Source organism: Phasianus colchicus, chromosome 1 (assembly GCF_987193195.1).
Source record: "Phasianus colchicus chromosome 1, bPhaCol1.hap1.1, whole genome shotgun sequence".
Taxonomy (NCBI): Eukaryota; Metazoa; Chordata; class Aves; order Galliformes; family Phasianidae; genus Phasianus; species Phasianus colchicus.
The window spans coordinates 194,691,353-194,707,981 of record NC_143436.1 but is presented as its reverse complement, the minus strand read 5'-3'; the positions used below and the strand labels follow the sequence as shown (position 1 = coordinate 194,707,981).

Below are 16,629 nucleotides of genomic sequence, written 5' to 3'. Positions count from 1 at the left end.
ACATGGAGATGCCCTATGTTTTCTGGAGGTCACTGTGCCTTGTAAAATGGATCTGTTCCTCCCTGAATGTTTCTGCTATGGACAAAGAACCAAAGGCATCTCCATGGCAGGACACAGCCTGTCCCTGCCCAGAAGGTACCACGATGCTGTGACATGTGTCAATCATTGAGTCATAGAATGGAATCATAGAACTGTTACAGTTGGAAAAGACCTCTAAGGCCACCAAGTCCAACCATCAACTCATCCCCACCATCCCACCAAACTGTGTCCCTCAGTGCCACATCTGCATGTTTCTTGATCACGATGAGCAGCAGTTCATGTGGTGCTGGTTAGCTTTGACCATCCAACTGCAGGGCCATATGTTGGCCTATGGGATTTCTCCCTTGGACCTCTTGTTATTCAGGAGGGGAAATGCTCAAAAGGCTCAATGGACATAACCCATGAGCTGTATCCATCTCCCCTGGGCAGCAAAGCTAGAGTTCAGGCTTTGTTGGTAAAAGTCTGCACCTTTTGTGTTCAAGAGCAGCACTGCAAAATCTTTCCTCTATATTAGAGAAAACTGAGGCTGGTGAAATTAAGGAGAAAGGGAAGAAGGTTGGCCAAAGTGTTGCAGAATTAAGGCAGAAATATGACTTGGAAAGCTCAAAATGAGACAGCAGGAGCTTTACCCCTGTGCCTCTATGCCCGTGTTGATCTTGTAGCATCCAATTGCCTCCATTCTGCCTCCTGTAGAGTAGCTGCAGCCCCGTTATCTCTTCAGCTTCTCGGGCACGCGTCTCTGCATCTTTTGAAGTTCAATTGCTTTAATTATCCCAGAAGCTGCAGAAGCAATTGGAGGCAGCACATTTGCATGGAGACGTGCTGCATTTTATCTGTGCTTAATAATGAGCTTTCTGAATGAATTTCCCAAAACCTCTTAACGAAGCATCTCCGTGACCCGTAATGCCCATGCAAAAGGCTGTCTGCACTGTCTCAGAGCAATACCCCATGACTTCTCTGTCCTTCTCTCTGTATACATAATGGAGGTGTGGGTCGGTCTTCAGACCATAAGGTTTCTGTCCAGCTGGCAAGAAATTCAGCGTGAACATATTGTTGTGGTGTAAGGCTTCCAGTGGAGTCGGTGTGACTGGGTTTAAAAGCAGCTGGTCCAGACATTCAATTAGGAGCCCTGAATAAATAATAGAAATCAGTTCAGGCCAATCCTACAAAGACAACATTCTTCTCCTGACTTATTTGTATTTTATCCAGAATGATGCTGAGAAGGGCACGGTGCTCCTGTAGTCTGATAAAGCAGGTGATCAACACCGTGCACATGGGGGGTGATGGCAGTTGAGTCCTCTTGGGTTAAGGATGGCTCGCGTGGATGAACAACCACAGGTGGAGGTGACTCGATTCTGTGTGCATGACTCTGCTCTTCCTAGGCTGTTCCTCCAGTGTCTGAAACCCTGCTCTATTCAGACCATGTTTGAAAGCTCAACCTTGCTATATGAGACCAGCCCCACACATCCCTAGTACTCCATCCCAGTTTGGGGCTGCCCTATGTAAACCTGGTGGAGCCCTGCAGAAGCTATCTGCCATCAGTAGGGCTTTGCTAGGAGGCCCAAAGATTCATGGGTGTGCTCGGATATGACCTTTCCTTTCTTTGTTGTAACCAGCCATTACGTAGTGCTCGCTATAATCATTAATCAGAGGCACAGCTACAGGGCTGGGGCATGGAGGGTTAGAAGGGTGATGGGTATCTCCAGGCGTTGGGCATTTGCAAGGCTCGTTAGTTCACTTTTCATTTCTTGTCCTACAATCTCTGCTGATCTGCAAGGGTTTTAAGCCCTGATCTGGAGATTTATCCAGGGTTTTTAACCCTGTTGAGGTACCTGGTGGAATCATCAATCATTAAGATTAGAAAAGACTGCTAAGCTCAGGTCCGACCATCAGCCATCCCCACCATGCTCACTGACCATGTCCCTCAGTGTTACATCACCATGGTTGTTGGACACCTCCAGGGTTGGTGACTCCACCACCTCCCTGGGCAACCTGTGCCAATGCATTATTGCTTTGTCAGAGAATAAATTTTTCCTAATATCCAACCTGAATATAAAGCGCGTTTGCTCTGATAAGGTTGAGACATGTTGACTTTTTGGGGTACCCCAAACAGAACTTCTGTTCTCCTCAACCAAGAGTTTGGGGTGAGCTGGATGCCAAGCAGGGAATATCATCTTCTTCTGTCTTCATCTCTCGTGTGAAGCTGGCAGCCTGGTGGCACATTAACCTCCCTCTGCTTTTGGGTCTGTCCTTCTGCCATCTTCTATTGTTTTTCTTCCACAGCCGTCCCTGTTAGTCCTGCAGCTCTTTAGCCTTTTCCATTTGCAGCCACCAGATTCACTCTGTGCCAGGATGCCTTCAGACAGACATCCTGCTCCTGCCTGGACTTAATGCTGAGCAGAAGGGTTGCCCTGGCAGCCCGCAAACCCATGTTGTGTGCAGTGCTCTGGTCGGGCAGATCTTGACCGCAGCAGCTCAGCAAGCAGAGGATGAGGAATGAGCTCTACTCATAACCTAGACAGCCACCAGGAAATGTGTTTTTCCATCCTGCTGCTGAGACAGTGTTATCGGGGTGTTGGGCAGTGAATCGTTGCCCTTTTCTCCTGCAGTGACAACGTTGCCTGTTTGCAAATGGTGACTCACATCTGCGAGGAACGAGGAGCTCCCAAGCTTGGTGACACTCCTTGTGTGAGTTATCCAAGCAAAAGGGAACTCCTGACATTTGTACCCTGCCTGTTTCCCTGCAAACAGGCATACCCAGACCTGCCAGCACCAAGCTCAACCTGAATTCCACACTTCCATGTAAACCCATTGGTTTGCCCACTTGGTGTGCAGGCATCTTTAGGAGCTCTTTTGACTTGCAAGTCTGTGAGCTGTGCTTTTGTGTTTCCTTGCCCATGTTATTTACCTGGAACAGGCTGCCCAGAGAGGTTGTGGATGCCCCGTCCCTGGAGGTGTTCAAGGCCAGATTGGATGGGGCCCTGGGCAGCCTGGTCTAGCATTAGGTGGAATGGTTGGTGGCCCTGCGTGTGGCAGGGGGGTTGGAGGTTCATGATCCTTGAGGTCCCTTCCAACCCTGGCAATTCTGTGATTCTGTGATTCTGTAATGTGGTCCCATGAACTGGGGGGAGGTTGGGTGATGCAGGAAGCTTCTGCTCACCCCCTGGGTCTATTAGAATCATTAAGGTTGGAGAGGACCTTGAAGATCATCAGGTCCAACCATCAGCCCGTCCCCACCGTGCCCACTCAACCATGTCCCTAAGTGCCACGTCTACACATTTCTTATGCAGTGAACAAGTGATGTTCTGGGGATGTCACATAAACAGAAAGGTAAAAACCAGAAAGATGCATTCAGTCCTCTGTTTTTTAATGGTTTTCTTTCGATAAGTGACTGCTGTAAATGCTCGGTAATTTGCACTTTGTTTAAAGTACCTACTTAGAAAAACATCCAACTGCTCCAAACATCTGGGTATGAAGAACCTACAGCTTCCCATAGGAATTAAATCCCTGGTTAGCCGCAGTCAATTTGTGAAGAAATAATGTCTTGTTTTCGGGTGTTCACCAACCTGGCTTCACCTCTCAGTCCTTGTGGATGCTGCTGATGCACGCAGGATGCTCTGCGGTGCTGTTGGCTCCAGGCCATGCCACTTTGTGTCCAAGCAAATCAACAGTGGATGCACCCATGGGAATGGGAAAGAGCTTTGGGAAAGCAGTTCAAACCTGCTGCCAACTGTGCTGCTGGTCCCAATGGCCCTTGAATGAGAGTGTCACTTTGTAGCCTGCATCTTGAGGTTTTTTTTTGTTTGTAGAGATGTGCGTGGAGCACTTATCTCGTGTTCTGTGTAGAAAGGGATTTGTGGTTTGGCTGCTTCTTTCCCACATTGTGGAAAAAGAGTGCATAAAGCTGTTCTTGTATTGGCAGCATTTCCTCTGCAGGACAGGACTTCTGTGTCGACATCTGGAAGAGCAATTCCCAGTGTCCACAGAAACATAGAGGCATCAATCATTAAGGCTGGAAAAGACCTCTAAGATCCCCAAGTCTAACCCCAACCCATCCCACCATGCCCACTGACCACCTTCCCCCGTGCCACATCTTCCTGAACACCAGGGATGGTTGACCCCACCACCTCCCTATACATCCTGCCCCAAAGGTGTGTTACCCCTTTTTCAGAGAATAAATGTTTCCTAATATCCAACCTGAACCTCCCCTAGTGCAATTGAAGGCTATTACCTCTCTTCCTAAAGAAGCACATGAGAAGGCTGGAAAAGACAAGTTAAACAAAATTTTTGGACAGAGCCTGTCTGCTCTGAGCACTGTGAATATTCTGCCACTGAGGGTTGTGGTTTGTAGGTTGTAAGTTTTCCCCATGACTGCACCTGGTTGGGGCTTTGGGAGCCCCATGCCTGGTCCCCACTTCGTCTTCTCTTTCACCTATGCCACACTGTGATACCAAAAATATCTCCTGCTCAGTGAGAACGTAGATTGCACCCTGTAAGGACAAATTGTTTGGTCTGACATGTCTCCAGACAAATAAAAACTGTAGGATCTGCAAGCAAGGAGCCCTTTGCTCCCTGGCCAGGGTGCAGCCCTGAGATAAGTGCGGTGAGCCCGTCCCAGCACAGCCTGCAAGCTGGAAGGGAAGGAAAGGAAGCGATTTCTGAGAAGGGAAAGAATAGATCAGCAGACATTTGGTCCTGGCCATTACAGACACTTTCAATAGTTATCCCGTTGCAGTGCTTGGAGCTGGGATCACAACCAGCTGGCAGGAGCTGGAAGGGGGAGTCCACAGCAGCCCTGAGTCATGCATCTGGCTCCCTCCCCAGCAAACAGCTTCTTGCTTAACTGTTTGGTGGCTGAACTGAGGTCAGGCTCAGATCTCTGTTCCATTTCAGCTCTGCAAAGTGGGTTGGGAGCGTGGGTTTCATTTCTTACCCATGCACAAATACGTGTGTGGGGTTTTGTTAATGATGTGAAAATGTCTGCTTCCCTTGCTCCGTGAGCACGCTAGCTTTGTGCAAGGAGGCAAAAGGTGCTCAGGCAGTCCTTCAGCATTTTAATGTAGCAGATCTGAAGCTCAGCCTGGTAAGCGTGAAATGCTGCAAATTAAAGAGAGTAATGAGTTTTAACACTGCCCCAAAAACATTTCCCCCAGCCCTCCCTTTCAATTATTTTGTAATTAAAAAAAAAAAAAAGAAAGAAAAGAAAAAGGGTCCTGAGCATTTTCCTTTCTCCTTTAGCTTGGCTTTTTCTTTGCAACTCAATCCTATTTCATAGAATCATAGAATGGCTTGGGTTGGAAGGGACCTCAGAGATCATCAAGTTTCAGCCCCCCCTTCACAGGCAGGGTTGCCAGCCACTAAATCAGGCATCAGACCAGGCTGCCCAGAGCCCCATCCATCCTGACCAACCATTTCCATCCTCTTGGCCAAGGGTGACAGTCACCCTGGGGTGGGATAGCAGGGCAAGGAGTCAACCCCACAAGCAGATCCAGGCCACAGGAGGCTGGGGAGCTTGGATGAGAGAACTTTTGATCCATTCTCATCAGGATGGACATTTCCCAGGGTGTCACAAGGAGGTAAACATCACAAAGATCATTGGAAAAAGCAGCTCCAAGCTGTGATTGCAGGGCAGTAATCTTATGAATGAGCACCCAGATGCCAGCCCTTGGCCTCAGGACAGGCCATGGAGTGGTGGCTGGCATCTCGTGCACCAAAGCCATAATTCCTGCTTTAACTTGAGCATGGCTTTTCAAAAGTCACAAGACTTCCCCTCTCCTCCAGGCTCTATTCCTGACTCTCACAAGTTCTTTCTGCACACAATTTCATGGATACATCCTTTCCCCTCTATAAGGACACGTATTTCATGTCTTCAAATAATTCATCTTATATCTGCTAGAGCAGAATCCTTCTCCCTTTACCTTTGGACCATAAGATAAAGCATTATAAACTATAAAATTCCAAATCCATAGTCCTGCAGGATCATCACTGAACACTATGCCTGCAGAGAAAGGATGCTGGGGTAGGTGGGCTGTTGACCACACAGTACCAATGGTCTGCCAGTGAAGATATGTCAACTTACTGCCCCAATTATAGAATCATAGACTGGCCTAGGTAGAAAAGGACTACAATGATCATCTAGTTTCAAAACCCCTGCTGTGTGCAGGGCTGCCAACCACCAGACCAGGCTGCCCAGAGCCACATCCAGTCTGTCCTATGAAGTCCACCCAGGGCAGTGCTTCTCTTGGAATTTAGAACTCATTTAAGTAAAGGCCTAATCATCCTTTTGCATAATTATCCCATGCTGGGAGACACTAGGCATTGTTGGAGAAATGTGGGTGACAAAGTACCTCACAAGCTGCTTTAGCAACCAGTCCTCAGCAGCAGGGAGACCTGTGGAACTAACAACAAGTGTGTTATTTTGGCTTCAATCAGGCCCTGACTGATAAGCACTTTCGCTTCTAATCAAGCTGATAAATGCCATCAATTAAAACCCGTGCTTTGCAGAAGTGAAGTGTTTTCATCTCACCCAGGTAAGAGAAGATCAGTTGATTGGATGATACTCTCAGCAAGGGCATTGATTTGTCTCTCCATCACCTACTTTCTCTCAATTCATTAATGAGGAAAGTGAAACCACTCTCATGTTGGTGTATGACCACATAAGTGATTGTACAGTCCCTGGGACTATGGATGTTCACAGATTTTTTGCTTCTGGTCAGCTCTTACTGCAACTTCCTTCTTTCATCTGTGGATATTCATTAACCACAATAGGGATATAGTATTTATACGTTTTGCTGGGATCAGTGAGTTTGGCCAGCTTGCTGGATGTATATTCTGCTGAATCATAGAGTTGTTTGAGTTGGAAGGGACCCTTAAACATCATCAACTCCACTGAAGTGAGCAGGGATACCTGCAGCTCCATCAGGCTCAGTAGAACAGAACCAACAGGACATCCTGTTCTGGGGAGAGAGAAAAATGATGCATGGATATTTGAATATGATGTACTTTTAGGGAAGTAGCTGTAGAAAAGGGTCTGTGGTTTAATAGAGGGGAAAACTGCAGAGCTTCCCTTCTGTCTGAGGTGAGAGAATTCTTCCTGTGGGATGGAGGGAGGAGAACCAAAGCAAAAGGGTTGGTACCCAACGACCAAGCCATCAGGGTCCTTGATGAGGTGCTGCTTTCTCTCAGAATCATCTGGGCAGTGGTTTTCTGCTGTCTGCTGGATTCCTAAATTCATGTCTCTACCCTAGAAGCTTGTCAAGACAGAATAATTAATCTGAAAGCACATGGCGTGCTGCCAAGAGGTCTTTTTTAATTAAAAACAGATCTGATCAAGCCTACTGATGAACTGGCTTCTCTGATGAAACCATGAAGTGTGTGTGTGTGTGTAATTTTGAGCAGAAGGTGCTTCTCAAAACCCTGGCCCTCTGGGGATGGCCTGCACTCGTTGCTGCCTTCCGAGCAGATAAATGATCATCACTTCAAGATGACTGAGGAATGTTTCCTGCAGTCTTTAAAAGGGGGCATCCAGGCTTTTAAATGTTTAACATTAACCATGACAAAGTTCTCTTTGTTTGACAGCAGGCTGAGAACCTGCTCTGTGTTGGCAACACTCAGGATGCCCCATTGCTCTGCAGTAGACCATAAAACCTGCTCACATACAGCTAACCTGGGGGCATCTTCTCATCCTTCATCTCTTCAGGTTTCATTTTTCCCCAAACAGGTTATGAATTCGCTGTAAGTCAGGCTGTCATCTCCTTCTGTGCCTGTTTGAGTGGCGTTTGTCCAATCCTGGGTGAATTCAGAGACATGAGTCCAGGCGATCAGTAAGTTGGGCATGGAGGAATCACCCATCTCCTCATTCAGATACAGGCTTTTTCCTGCCTGGAGCATGCTGATACCTTGTGTTGTGGCTTAATCCTTATAGGAGAGGGAGCTACAGGTGCTCTAAAGGACCAGAAAAGTGTGCTCTAGTAATTCAGACCAGTCAGATCTGGGGGAAGGCCTGGGCAGAATCCAGGGGGGTTGCCTCCAGCCATGGCTTTTTGGTCTCCATGGCTTCTAGCCATGACTTTTGGGTCCAGGTGTTGCAGAGGAGGGTAGGGTGTCCATAGCCATACCCTACCCATCTCACTCCTGCTTTTTCTGTCCCCTCAGAGACAGTAGGAAAGGATGTTTTCCTCAGTGAAGCCCTATGAGAATCAGCGCTACGCTGCCCTGAAGAAGGAATGCCTGAGGAAGAAGCAGCTCTTTGAGGACCCTCTTTTCCCTGCCAACGATGACTCACTCTTCTACAAGTCAAGGATCCAGGGCATTCAGTGGAAGAGGCCAAAAGTAAGTGTGCCCATTCCCTTGCCCCTTAATGCTGCTTTCCACCACCCCAGCTCTCAGGAAACCCCAAAACATCCAGTGCATCCTTCACCAGAGGTGCTTTACCAACTGCAACACTAAGTCCCAGACAAGCTATCCTCTCCCTGGGAAGGTTTATCAGCAGCATGAACCTCTGTGAATATAAGGAGACCTGCTGCACTGAGGAGTGGGCCCAGGAGCCCCTTGGTTTCTCCATGACTCTGTTTCTTTGTGCATAAGTCAGGGAGATGCTTTGCAACCTGATTGCTGAATCATATCGTTAAGTCTGGTGGGTCTAGTAGAGCAAAGAGATAGCTCTGAATTTCCTTGCTTATGCATCTGCAGATGGAAAAGAAAATAATCTATGAGTAGGAGAGGTGTCTGGGGGGTTTTGAAGAGGTGGGCTTTGGGGGCTGAGTGTAGTGGTGCTGGGTCCAATCTGCAGCCATGACCAGAGATATGGAGCTGTTGGAGCACATACAGAGCAGGGCCACAAAAATGATGCAAGGGATGGAACCATCCTCTCCAAAGAGGACAGGCTGAGAGAGCTGGGGCTGTGCAGCCTGGAGAAGAGAAAGCTCCAGGGAGACCTGATAGCAGCCTTTCACTGGGGCTGTTTGAATGGGTCAGACTCTTTAGCAGGATCTGTTGTGATAGGACAAGGGGAGATGGTTCCCAACTAAAAAGAGGGGAGATTCAGACAGGATGTGACAAAAAAGGTTTTTACCATAAGGCTGGTGAAGCACTTGGCACAGATTGCCAAGAAATGTGATGGATGTCCCATCCCTGGAGACACCCAAAGTCAGGCTGGATGGGAGTCTGAGCACCTGATGGAGCTGTGGTGTCCCTGTTCAATTGCAAGGGAGATGGACCAGATGGCCTTTAATGGCTCCTTCCAACTCAAACAAGTCTATGATTCTATGATACTGATGAACTGCTCAGCAGCTGCAGCAGCCCCTGCCCCTCCCTGAGAAGTTCTGCTGGTGTTGGGCACTGCTGTCCTCCATCCCCTCAGCACTTCACGTGGCCAAAATGCTGGAGGGAGAGGGGTGTGTAGAACAGAGCTGTGTCTGTCCGTGTGAAGGCAGCCCATGGGGTGAATAAAAGGGCTCTGTGTGATGGGAGGGTCGGTGCTGAACAGGCTCCTTTTGTGTAGCTGAGCCCAGCATCCCAGCAGGCCCTCGTGGAAGGAGATCTCATTTCTCTCTGTGTGATTCCTTCTGCTCTGTCCCAAGCTCTTCCTTGGGGTTTGTGCAAAGTACTGTGTGCACATTTTGTTCCCTTTGTCCCGCCAACATCTTTTTTCTGTGACAGTCAGCAACCCTTTCCTTAGAATCATAGAATCATTAAGGTTGGAAACGGCCACTAAAATCATCAAGCTCAACCATCATCAATCCCCATTTAGAAAACAAACAGAGTGACACTCCCAGCTCTCAGCAAGCGCTCCTTTGAGGGCTTCCTGACCCAGAAATGCAGTCCACAAGACCTTGGGATGCTTTCTGCAGGCAGGGGATGCTGTGTACACACCTCTGCTATCTCTCATGGCCATGGCCATGATTGGTTTGGGAGAGTTTCAGCTCAGGCTGTGCGATAAAGCTCAAGAGTACACCGTGCCCTGGGCTCTGCTGTGGAAACAGGGTGGGTGGAGAGTGGAAATAAGAAGCGTTGGATGTTACAACAGCTGTTTGTTTTCACAGAAAAGGGTGTTGCTTACAATCTGTGTGGGGAAGTGAAATGTAGGAGCTAAGTTTTTCATTGGTGTGTGAGAAGTAACTGCACTGAGCTCACTGGGGTGGTGGGAATTAGCTCTGGCAGGGTCTCATTGCCATTCTTTCCCTTCCCACACTAGAAGAATAGAATCGTTTGAGTTGGAAGGGACCCTTAAAAGCCATCTGGTCCAACTCCCCTGCAATGAACAGGGACACTCACAGCTCCATCAGGTGCTCAGAGCCCATCCAGCCTGACCCTGGGTGTTTCCAGGGATGGGACACACACCACATTTCTGGGCAACTCGTTTCAGTGCCTCACCTGGAACTGCTTCATCCTTTCTACTCCTCCACTTACTCCCAGAACCTGCAGTGGCAAAAAAAAAACAATCTCTGCACCACTCTCCCTCTTGTTTGATGGGAGAAGGGGAGGCTTTGGTCTCAGCCTTGTTTTTTCCCAGAGCATCTTCCCTCCCTCCCTGCTCTTCTGGCCTCCAGATCTGCTTTGGAAGCCAGCTTTTTGCAGATGTAGCAGCTGGACAAGCCCTCATGCTGGGTTTTAGCTCTGGTGGCTGCTCTCTGGATGACTTCATCTTCCAGCACAGCTGAGCCAGAAAGCTAATTGCTGGAGCGTGTCAGAGAGAGGGAAGCCATACCAGGAAGTGGGCCTTGAAGAGCTGTTGTTTTGTGTAGCCATTCAAAAATGAGACTGTTTTGTTGCTGAGCCAAATCAGATTCTGGAGCTGGCTTGGACAGCATTAGGGGTTGTTTCTGGCAGCAAAGCTTGGCATTTGCATCAGGAATTAAACTTGGTGTTTTGGTCTGAGTGCTTGAAGCTCCTTCTCCCTCTGTCTGCTGCTGTATGAAGGCAAAGGAGATCTGTGTATTGGGGCACATGGTGCTTGATCCTCAAACTCTGAGTTTTGCATGCTCCATTGGAGATACAGATGCTGTGGTGCAGCAAAGAACAGCAGTGTTAGTCTGTGCATTAGGTGAGATAGTCCAGGATTTTAGGAGCTGGATAAATGAGGAGAGGTGGTACTGGGAAGAGGGAAAGGGGCTGGCTGACATGCAGGCTGGGAGGCAGAAATTAGGGCTGGGATAAAGGAAAGCAATGGACGTAATTTTTCTGGATTTTATTTAGACTTTTGCAGCATCCTTCTGGACAAATTGTCCAACTGTGCAATAAACGAGGTCACACTACACTGGATGATGAACTGGCTCAATGGTTGAGCTCAAAGGATCGTAGTCAATGGGGTGACATCTGGCTGTGGCCAGTTCCTAACGGTGGTCCTCAGGGCTCAGTTCTAGGACCAGTCCTGTTCAGTGTTTGTATCAGTGATCCGAATGACAGTATATAAGGGAACAGCATGAAGCTGTGCCAGGGGAGGATCAGACTGGATGTCAGGAAATATTTCTTCACTGTAAGTGTGATCTGACACTGGAACAGGCTTCCAGGATGGTGGTTGATGCCCCATGCCTGTTTATATTCAAGAGGCACTTGGTTAAAGCCCAACTTTTTGGTTAGTTGTGAAGTGGTCAGGCAGTTGAACTTGATGATCTTTGAAGATCCCTTCCAACTGAACTACTCTACTCTATTCCACTCCATTCAATTCCCCTATCCTATCCCATCTCTTGGGAACACCATTCATGGTCTGGAGAGGAAGAGGCTCATCTACCCTGATGGAAACAGCTCACCACTCCTAAAATCACTGTCCGAAAACACAGCTCTTGTGTACAGACCACTGCTGGAGATGCCATGAGATTGATATGGGGTTAAATTAGGCTCATAAGTTCCTCCTGACCTTAGCAAGGATGTCTTTTCTTCCTGTTTCAAAGAGGACCACTTGATGGCTCGGGACCCAGATTCATTCTATCTGCTGCTGAGACTTTCTGTCTGATCACCAGGTCATCGCTATACCCTATGGGAAGCAAATTAGACCAGATGGAAGACTTAGGCCATGAATAGTCATGGTGCTGCTGCACCTTTGCACTGTGAGCTCAAGCCTGCAGGTTGCAGCAACTACAGAAACTGTCTTGGAAGAAGCCTACACCCTCCTGTCTTCAGTGGAAGAGTTTTGCCCTCCAGCCCTGCTGTCAGGATATATTTTTTTAGCTCTTCGTAGTTTGTTCTCAAGCACCAAATTCTCTCTGCAGGAATTCTCAAGGGAGTTCGACTCTGATTAAACAGTGCAAAGATAGTTCTTGCTAAGTGGCAATACTATCTGGGTGAAAGTCTGGATGAGGAGCTATGAGATATGGCTTCGTGGCTTGTGGTAGCAACGGCAGTGGGAGGACGGTTGGATTAGATGATTTTGTAGGTCCTTTCCAACCTTGTGATTCTATGATTCTGTGAAAGATATTTGGAAGGGAGAAGCTCTGAGCTGGTGTAGTTTTCTTTGGAAAAAGAAAGACCAGACATTTTAAAAAGGGTTGTGGGCAGGAGGAGGTCTTCCAGCTGGAGGACTGGGGCATTTTCAACCCTGCTTTGGCACTGAGGAGAGATGCTTTCTTTCACAGCCTTTTTTTATTTATATTTTTTGTTTCCAGCCATACGATAGCTATTTTGTTTTAAGAACTGGGGAATACCATTTTTCAGCAGCCACTTCTCTGACATATATCTAGACTGACTTGTCCACAGGGGCTTTGTCCTATTTCCATTGTCTCCTGAATTCAGTGCCTTTGGATGAGGAGGGGACGCTGCAGGAGAGGAGAGCATCTCTCCAATCCCTTTTTCCTTGCATGATGAAGCACTTATCTCCTTTCCCTTGCTTAGTGAGGGTTATACAATCCGTCCCTGCGGGGTTTTCCTGGAATGAGAAAGGAGTCAATGAACTAATTCACTAAAAGCAGGACCAGCACTTGCCTGCCCGCAAGTTTCTGCATTAAAAGGTCTTTTCCCCAGCGTGCAGCGCAGGCTGGGAAGCTGGCAAAAGCACAAGGGTGATGATAATGGAGATCCAGAGGCTAATATCTTGTGGAACTTTACTCTTAGAGCTTGGGGTGCCAAATCTCTAGGCCATGTCACTCAGTGCATCATCTACCCTTCTCTTGAACACCTCCAGGGTCAGTGATTCCACCATTTCCCTGGGCAGATTTATGGTCCATCCATAGGCTTTGGTCCTGCCCATAGGAGGCTGGGGATGCCTGTGGGTAGCATTACCACGAATGGATGAACCATCTCCTCTAAATGGGAGTCTGCAACCTCTCTGCTATCCATCACAGAGTCAGAGTCCTTCCAGACTTTTGTATTTCTGCACTTAGGAATTTATGAGCTGCTCACCTGTTCACTTATCTGCTGTGATCTCTGAAGCCTGGAGTTAGCTGCCAATTTGGTTGCTCCTTGCCAGTAAAGGGATTGATCACCTTGCAATGCAGTTTCTAAGTTTACCTTGTTTTTAAGCCTTAAGTCAGCACTGTTCACCTCTTCCCAGTCCAGGAAGGATGAGATAATTTTTGTTATTATTTATGATTGTTTCAAGAGCTCTCAGTTCTCACTGAGCTGGATGCTGACCCTGGATCTGTCCCAGCAGATTTCACCAGATCCTCCCAGGGTCGTGGCCCTGTGGTGACACACGCATGTTTTGCCTCTTAGCATCAGACTAAGCTGCCTGGCATGGGCAGCCAGGGAGTCTGCTCCATCCTCAGCCTTACAAGGACACAGCCATAAATGCAAAACCAATGCTAAAATCAGCAGATCAGATTTATGGCCTACATTTTAATGCATCCATGTGTCTGTGATTAGAAATTATTGTAGCTGAGTTCATAATGGAGGACAATGAGAGCAGAGAGTATCACAGAAAAGAGCCAAGGGCATCTGCTGCCCTCTCTGAGGAAGATGGAAGAGAATGGTGCAAAACCTTTGCAGATTGGGCTAGGGTTCAGGAGGGTGATGCTTAGGGTGTGGGGCAGGTACAGAGCTGCTTGTGCCCTGGGTGAAGCCAAGCATTTAATCTTTGTGCAAGCACTGCTGGTGAGATCTTTAAGACCACCAAGTCCAACCCCAACCCACCCCCCCCACTGACCACATCCCTCAGTGCCACATCTGCATTGTTCTTGAGCACCTCCAGGGACCACGACTCCACCACCTCCCTGGGCAGCCTGTGCCAATGCCACACCACTCTTTCCAAGAAGAAATTGTTCCTAATATCCAACCTGACCCACATGAGCTCCCGAGGACCAAGATGAGCAATGCAGCTCTGATTTTTGAGTCTTTGGAGAAAATGGGATTTCATGGGGCTCTGTCTCTGGGTTCTGCTGGTACCAAAGCCCTTGAGAAGGAGCTTGGTTAGGCATGGTGCTGCCTTTTGAAGGAGGAAAATGAAACACTAGGCATGGTAAAACTGAGGGCTGACATCAGCTGCTGTGATAAGTGGTTAAAGAAAGAAACAAATAAGAGGAAGCATGGGTGGGAGGATGGAACCCTGCAGCTGGAGCAGAGGAGCCATTTCCTTGGTCTGCTGAGTCTAAAGCCAGAGGGAACTGCAGTCAATGCATCGGCTGAATTTCTGCACGACGAGTGGTCACGGGATTTCCTTGAATTAACTTCCCATTGAATTAAACTAGAGCCACTTCCTCTAAGCACCAGCCAGTTTTATTTAAAGCATTTCCAGGAAGGGAACATAAACCACAGCTCCGGATCACTTGTTTTAAGGACCAGTCCTCACCTGTGGATTTGAATTTGTATGTGTGTAAGAATTGGCAAAACTTTAGCATACACTGCTCATATCTTGTGTGTACTGGGGAAACACTGCTTCTCCATTTCTTTCTCCTTTAAATATGTGATAGATATATGATAAGCCTGTGCAGAGGGATGCCTACACCTGTAGGGAAGCAGGTACAAACCCTCTCTCCATCATCTTTCCATCTTGCCTTGCTCAGCATGCCCTGGGCTCCAGTCAGATTCAAGAGCATCAATGGGTTGACCAGGGATGAAAAAATGCAGCCAACATCTGTCTTTGTCAATGCCCCAGGGCAAGGGCTTGTCTTTTTCTTGCTGCAAGGGACTGACACTGTCTGGATGATTTGTATGGTGTATTAAATTCCCCAAGTTGTCCCTTTTTAAAATAAAACCCCAACGTAATTTGACAGTAAGTGGAATGGTATTGCTTCTCCTCTGATATACATAATTTAGCACAGACGGTGGGGGTGGATAACAAGCATCATTGAGGAAGTACAGTGGCTGCAGTGTTTATGCAGGCTTTAGTGACCTAAAGCAGAGCACGGGTAGCTGAACTCACCAGCTCCAAGCCTACATAGCAGGGTGCCAAGCTATGTGAGATGCTGACCTGTTCACATCCTCACCTGGGTGCTCATCTCTCAAAATCCACCAGTGGATCTCTTTTTGGACTATCCTTCTGTATAGAAATGGGCTCTGGCTTCCTCCCATCTTGTCCTTGGCTTTCCAGGTGCCCTAAAGGAGATTAGGGCTTCAGCCATCTCCTTGGGGGAGAGGGAAGATTCCCATTTCTCCCCTACCCTTGAGGGTGGTGGGGACTCACACAGACATCACAAGAAGAAAACAGAAATGAAGCATCACACCTTGGAATGACAGTTGGGCCAGCAATGTTGACCAGCACAAGAGGCTGCAGCTTGGGAGGGGTGACCTACGTGTTATGGAAGCCAAGCAAAGCAACCCATATCTTCTGGATCTTTAGTAAGAAACCACCATTTGGTGGTGCATTCCTCCCAGTTCCCCTCCAAGAAGGAAAAGGGTGAACAAACTATCTTAATGAACAGTGTTTGTGGATGCTTGAGGCTTGAGTGTGTCCTGGTACAAATACCACCACTGGAGTTATGTAAGAAATAATCATGGAACATGTAAATAGAGTGCTTCATAATGGGAGAAACCAGCCAAAAGTCTAACCATGTATACACAATATGTAAGCCATGTTGTGAGTTTGTGTGGAGACTCACATATCCCTGGGAGGGCTTGTGCATGTTCCCATCTTTGAGTTATGGATGATGTACATACATCATTGCATCTCTCATGTATTAAAGCATGCATTAAAAGCTTCGAAGTCTTGTCTGGGAATGCTGCATGTTGTCTGTACTGGGAATGTCGAGCAGATCAGGAAGAAATCACCATAGGAAACAAGGATGCTGTTGAGGAGAGATGAAGCTTGCTTGAGTTTAGCAGCTCTATGAACACTCCATGACCTGAGACTGCTTCAGGAAGATCCCTGTTGACTCACTTTGGTTATTAAATACGGGCTTCATTCTGTTTGGTGAAATTCCCCTTGGAGGGTCCAGCCAGCACCAGCCAATGCTGGGTGCTTATGGTCTGATTTGAGCCCACACTGCTGACAAATTCCTCTCTGCTGCCTTCTCTTGCCAGCAGTAGGAATGCAGCCTTTTCTTATTGCTTGAATTTTGGATGATTTTCTCTGAATAATGCCTCTCAATGTTCCATCTCCCATCTCATGTTACAGAAGCTCATGTGTCCACATTTCTAGATGTTGGCTTTCTCATAAAATGTGTTTCTGTGTTTGCAAAGCTACGCCCAGAGCATGAATAACCAGAATAGGTGTGGGCTGGA

The 16,629-nt window shown here is 47.7% G+C and overlaps 1 protein-coding gene across 1 annotated transcript in view; it reads left to right on the top strand.

The window, feature by feature from the left end:
- Window positions 1-16,629, top strand: part of CAPN5 (calpain 5) — a 52,943-nt gene that overhangs the window by 4,783 nt on the left and 31,531 nt on the right. The window contains exon 2 of the mRNA XM_031601083.2: window positions 8,194-8,370. Coding sequence (XP_031456943.2) covers window positions 8,209-8,370 — 162 coding nt within the window. The 5' untranslated portion in view covers window positions 8,194-8,208. The remainder of the gene's footprint in view (window positions 1-8,193; window positions 8,371-16,629) is intronic.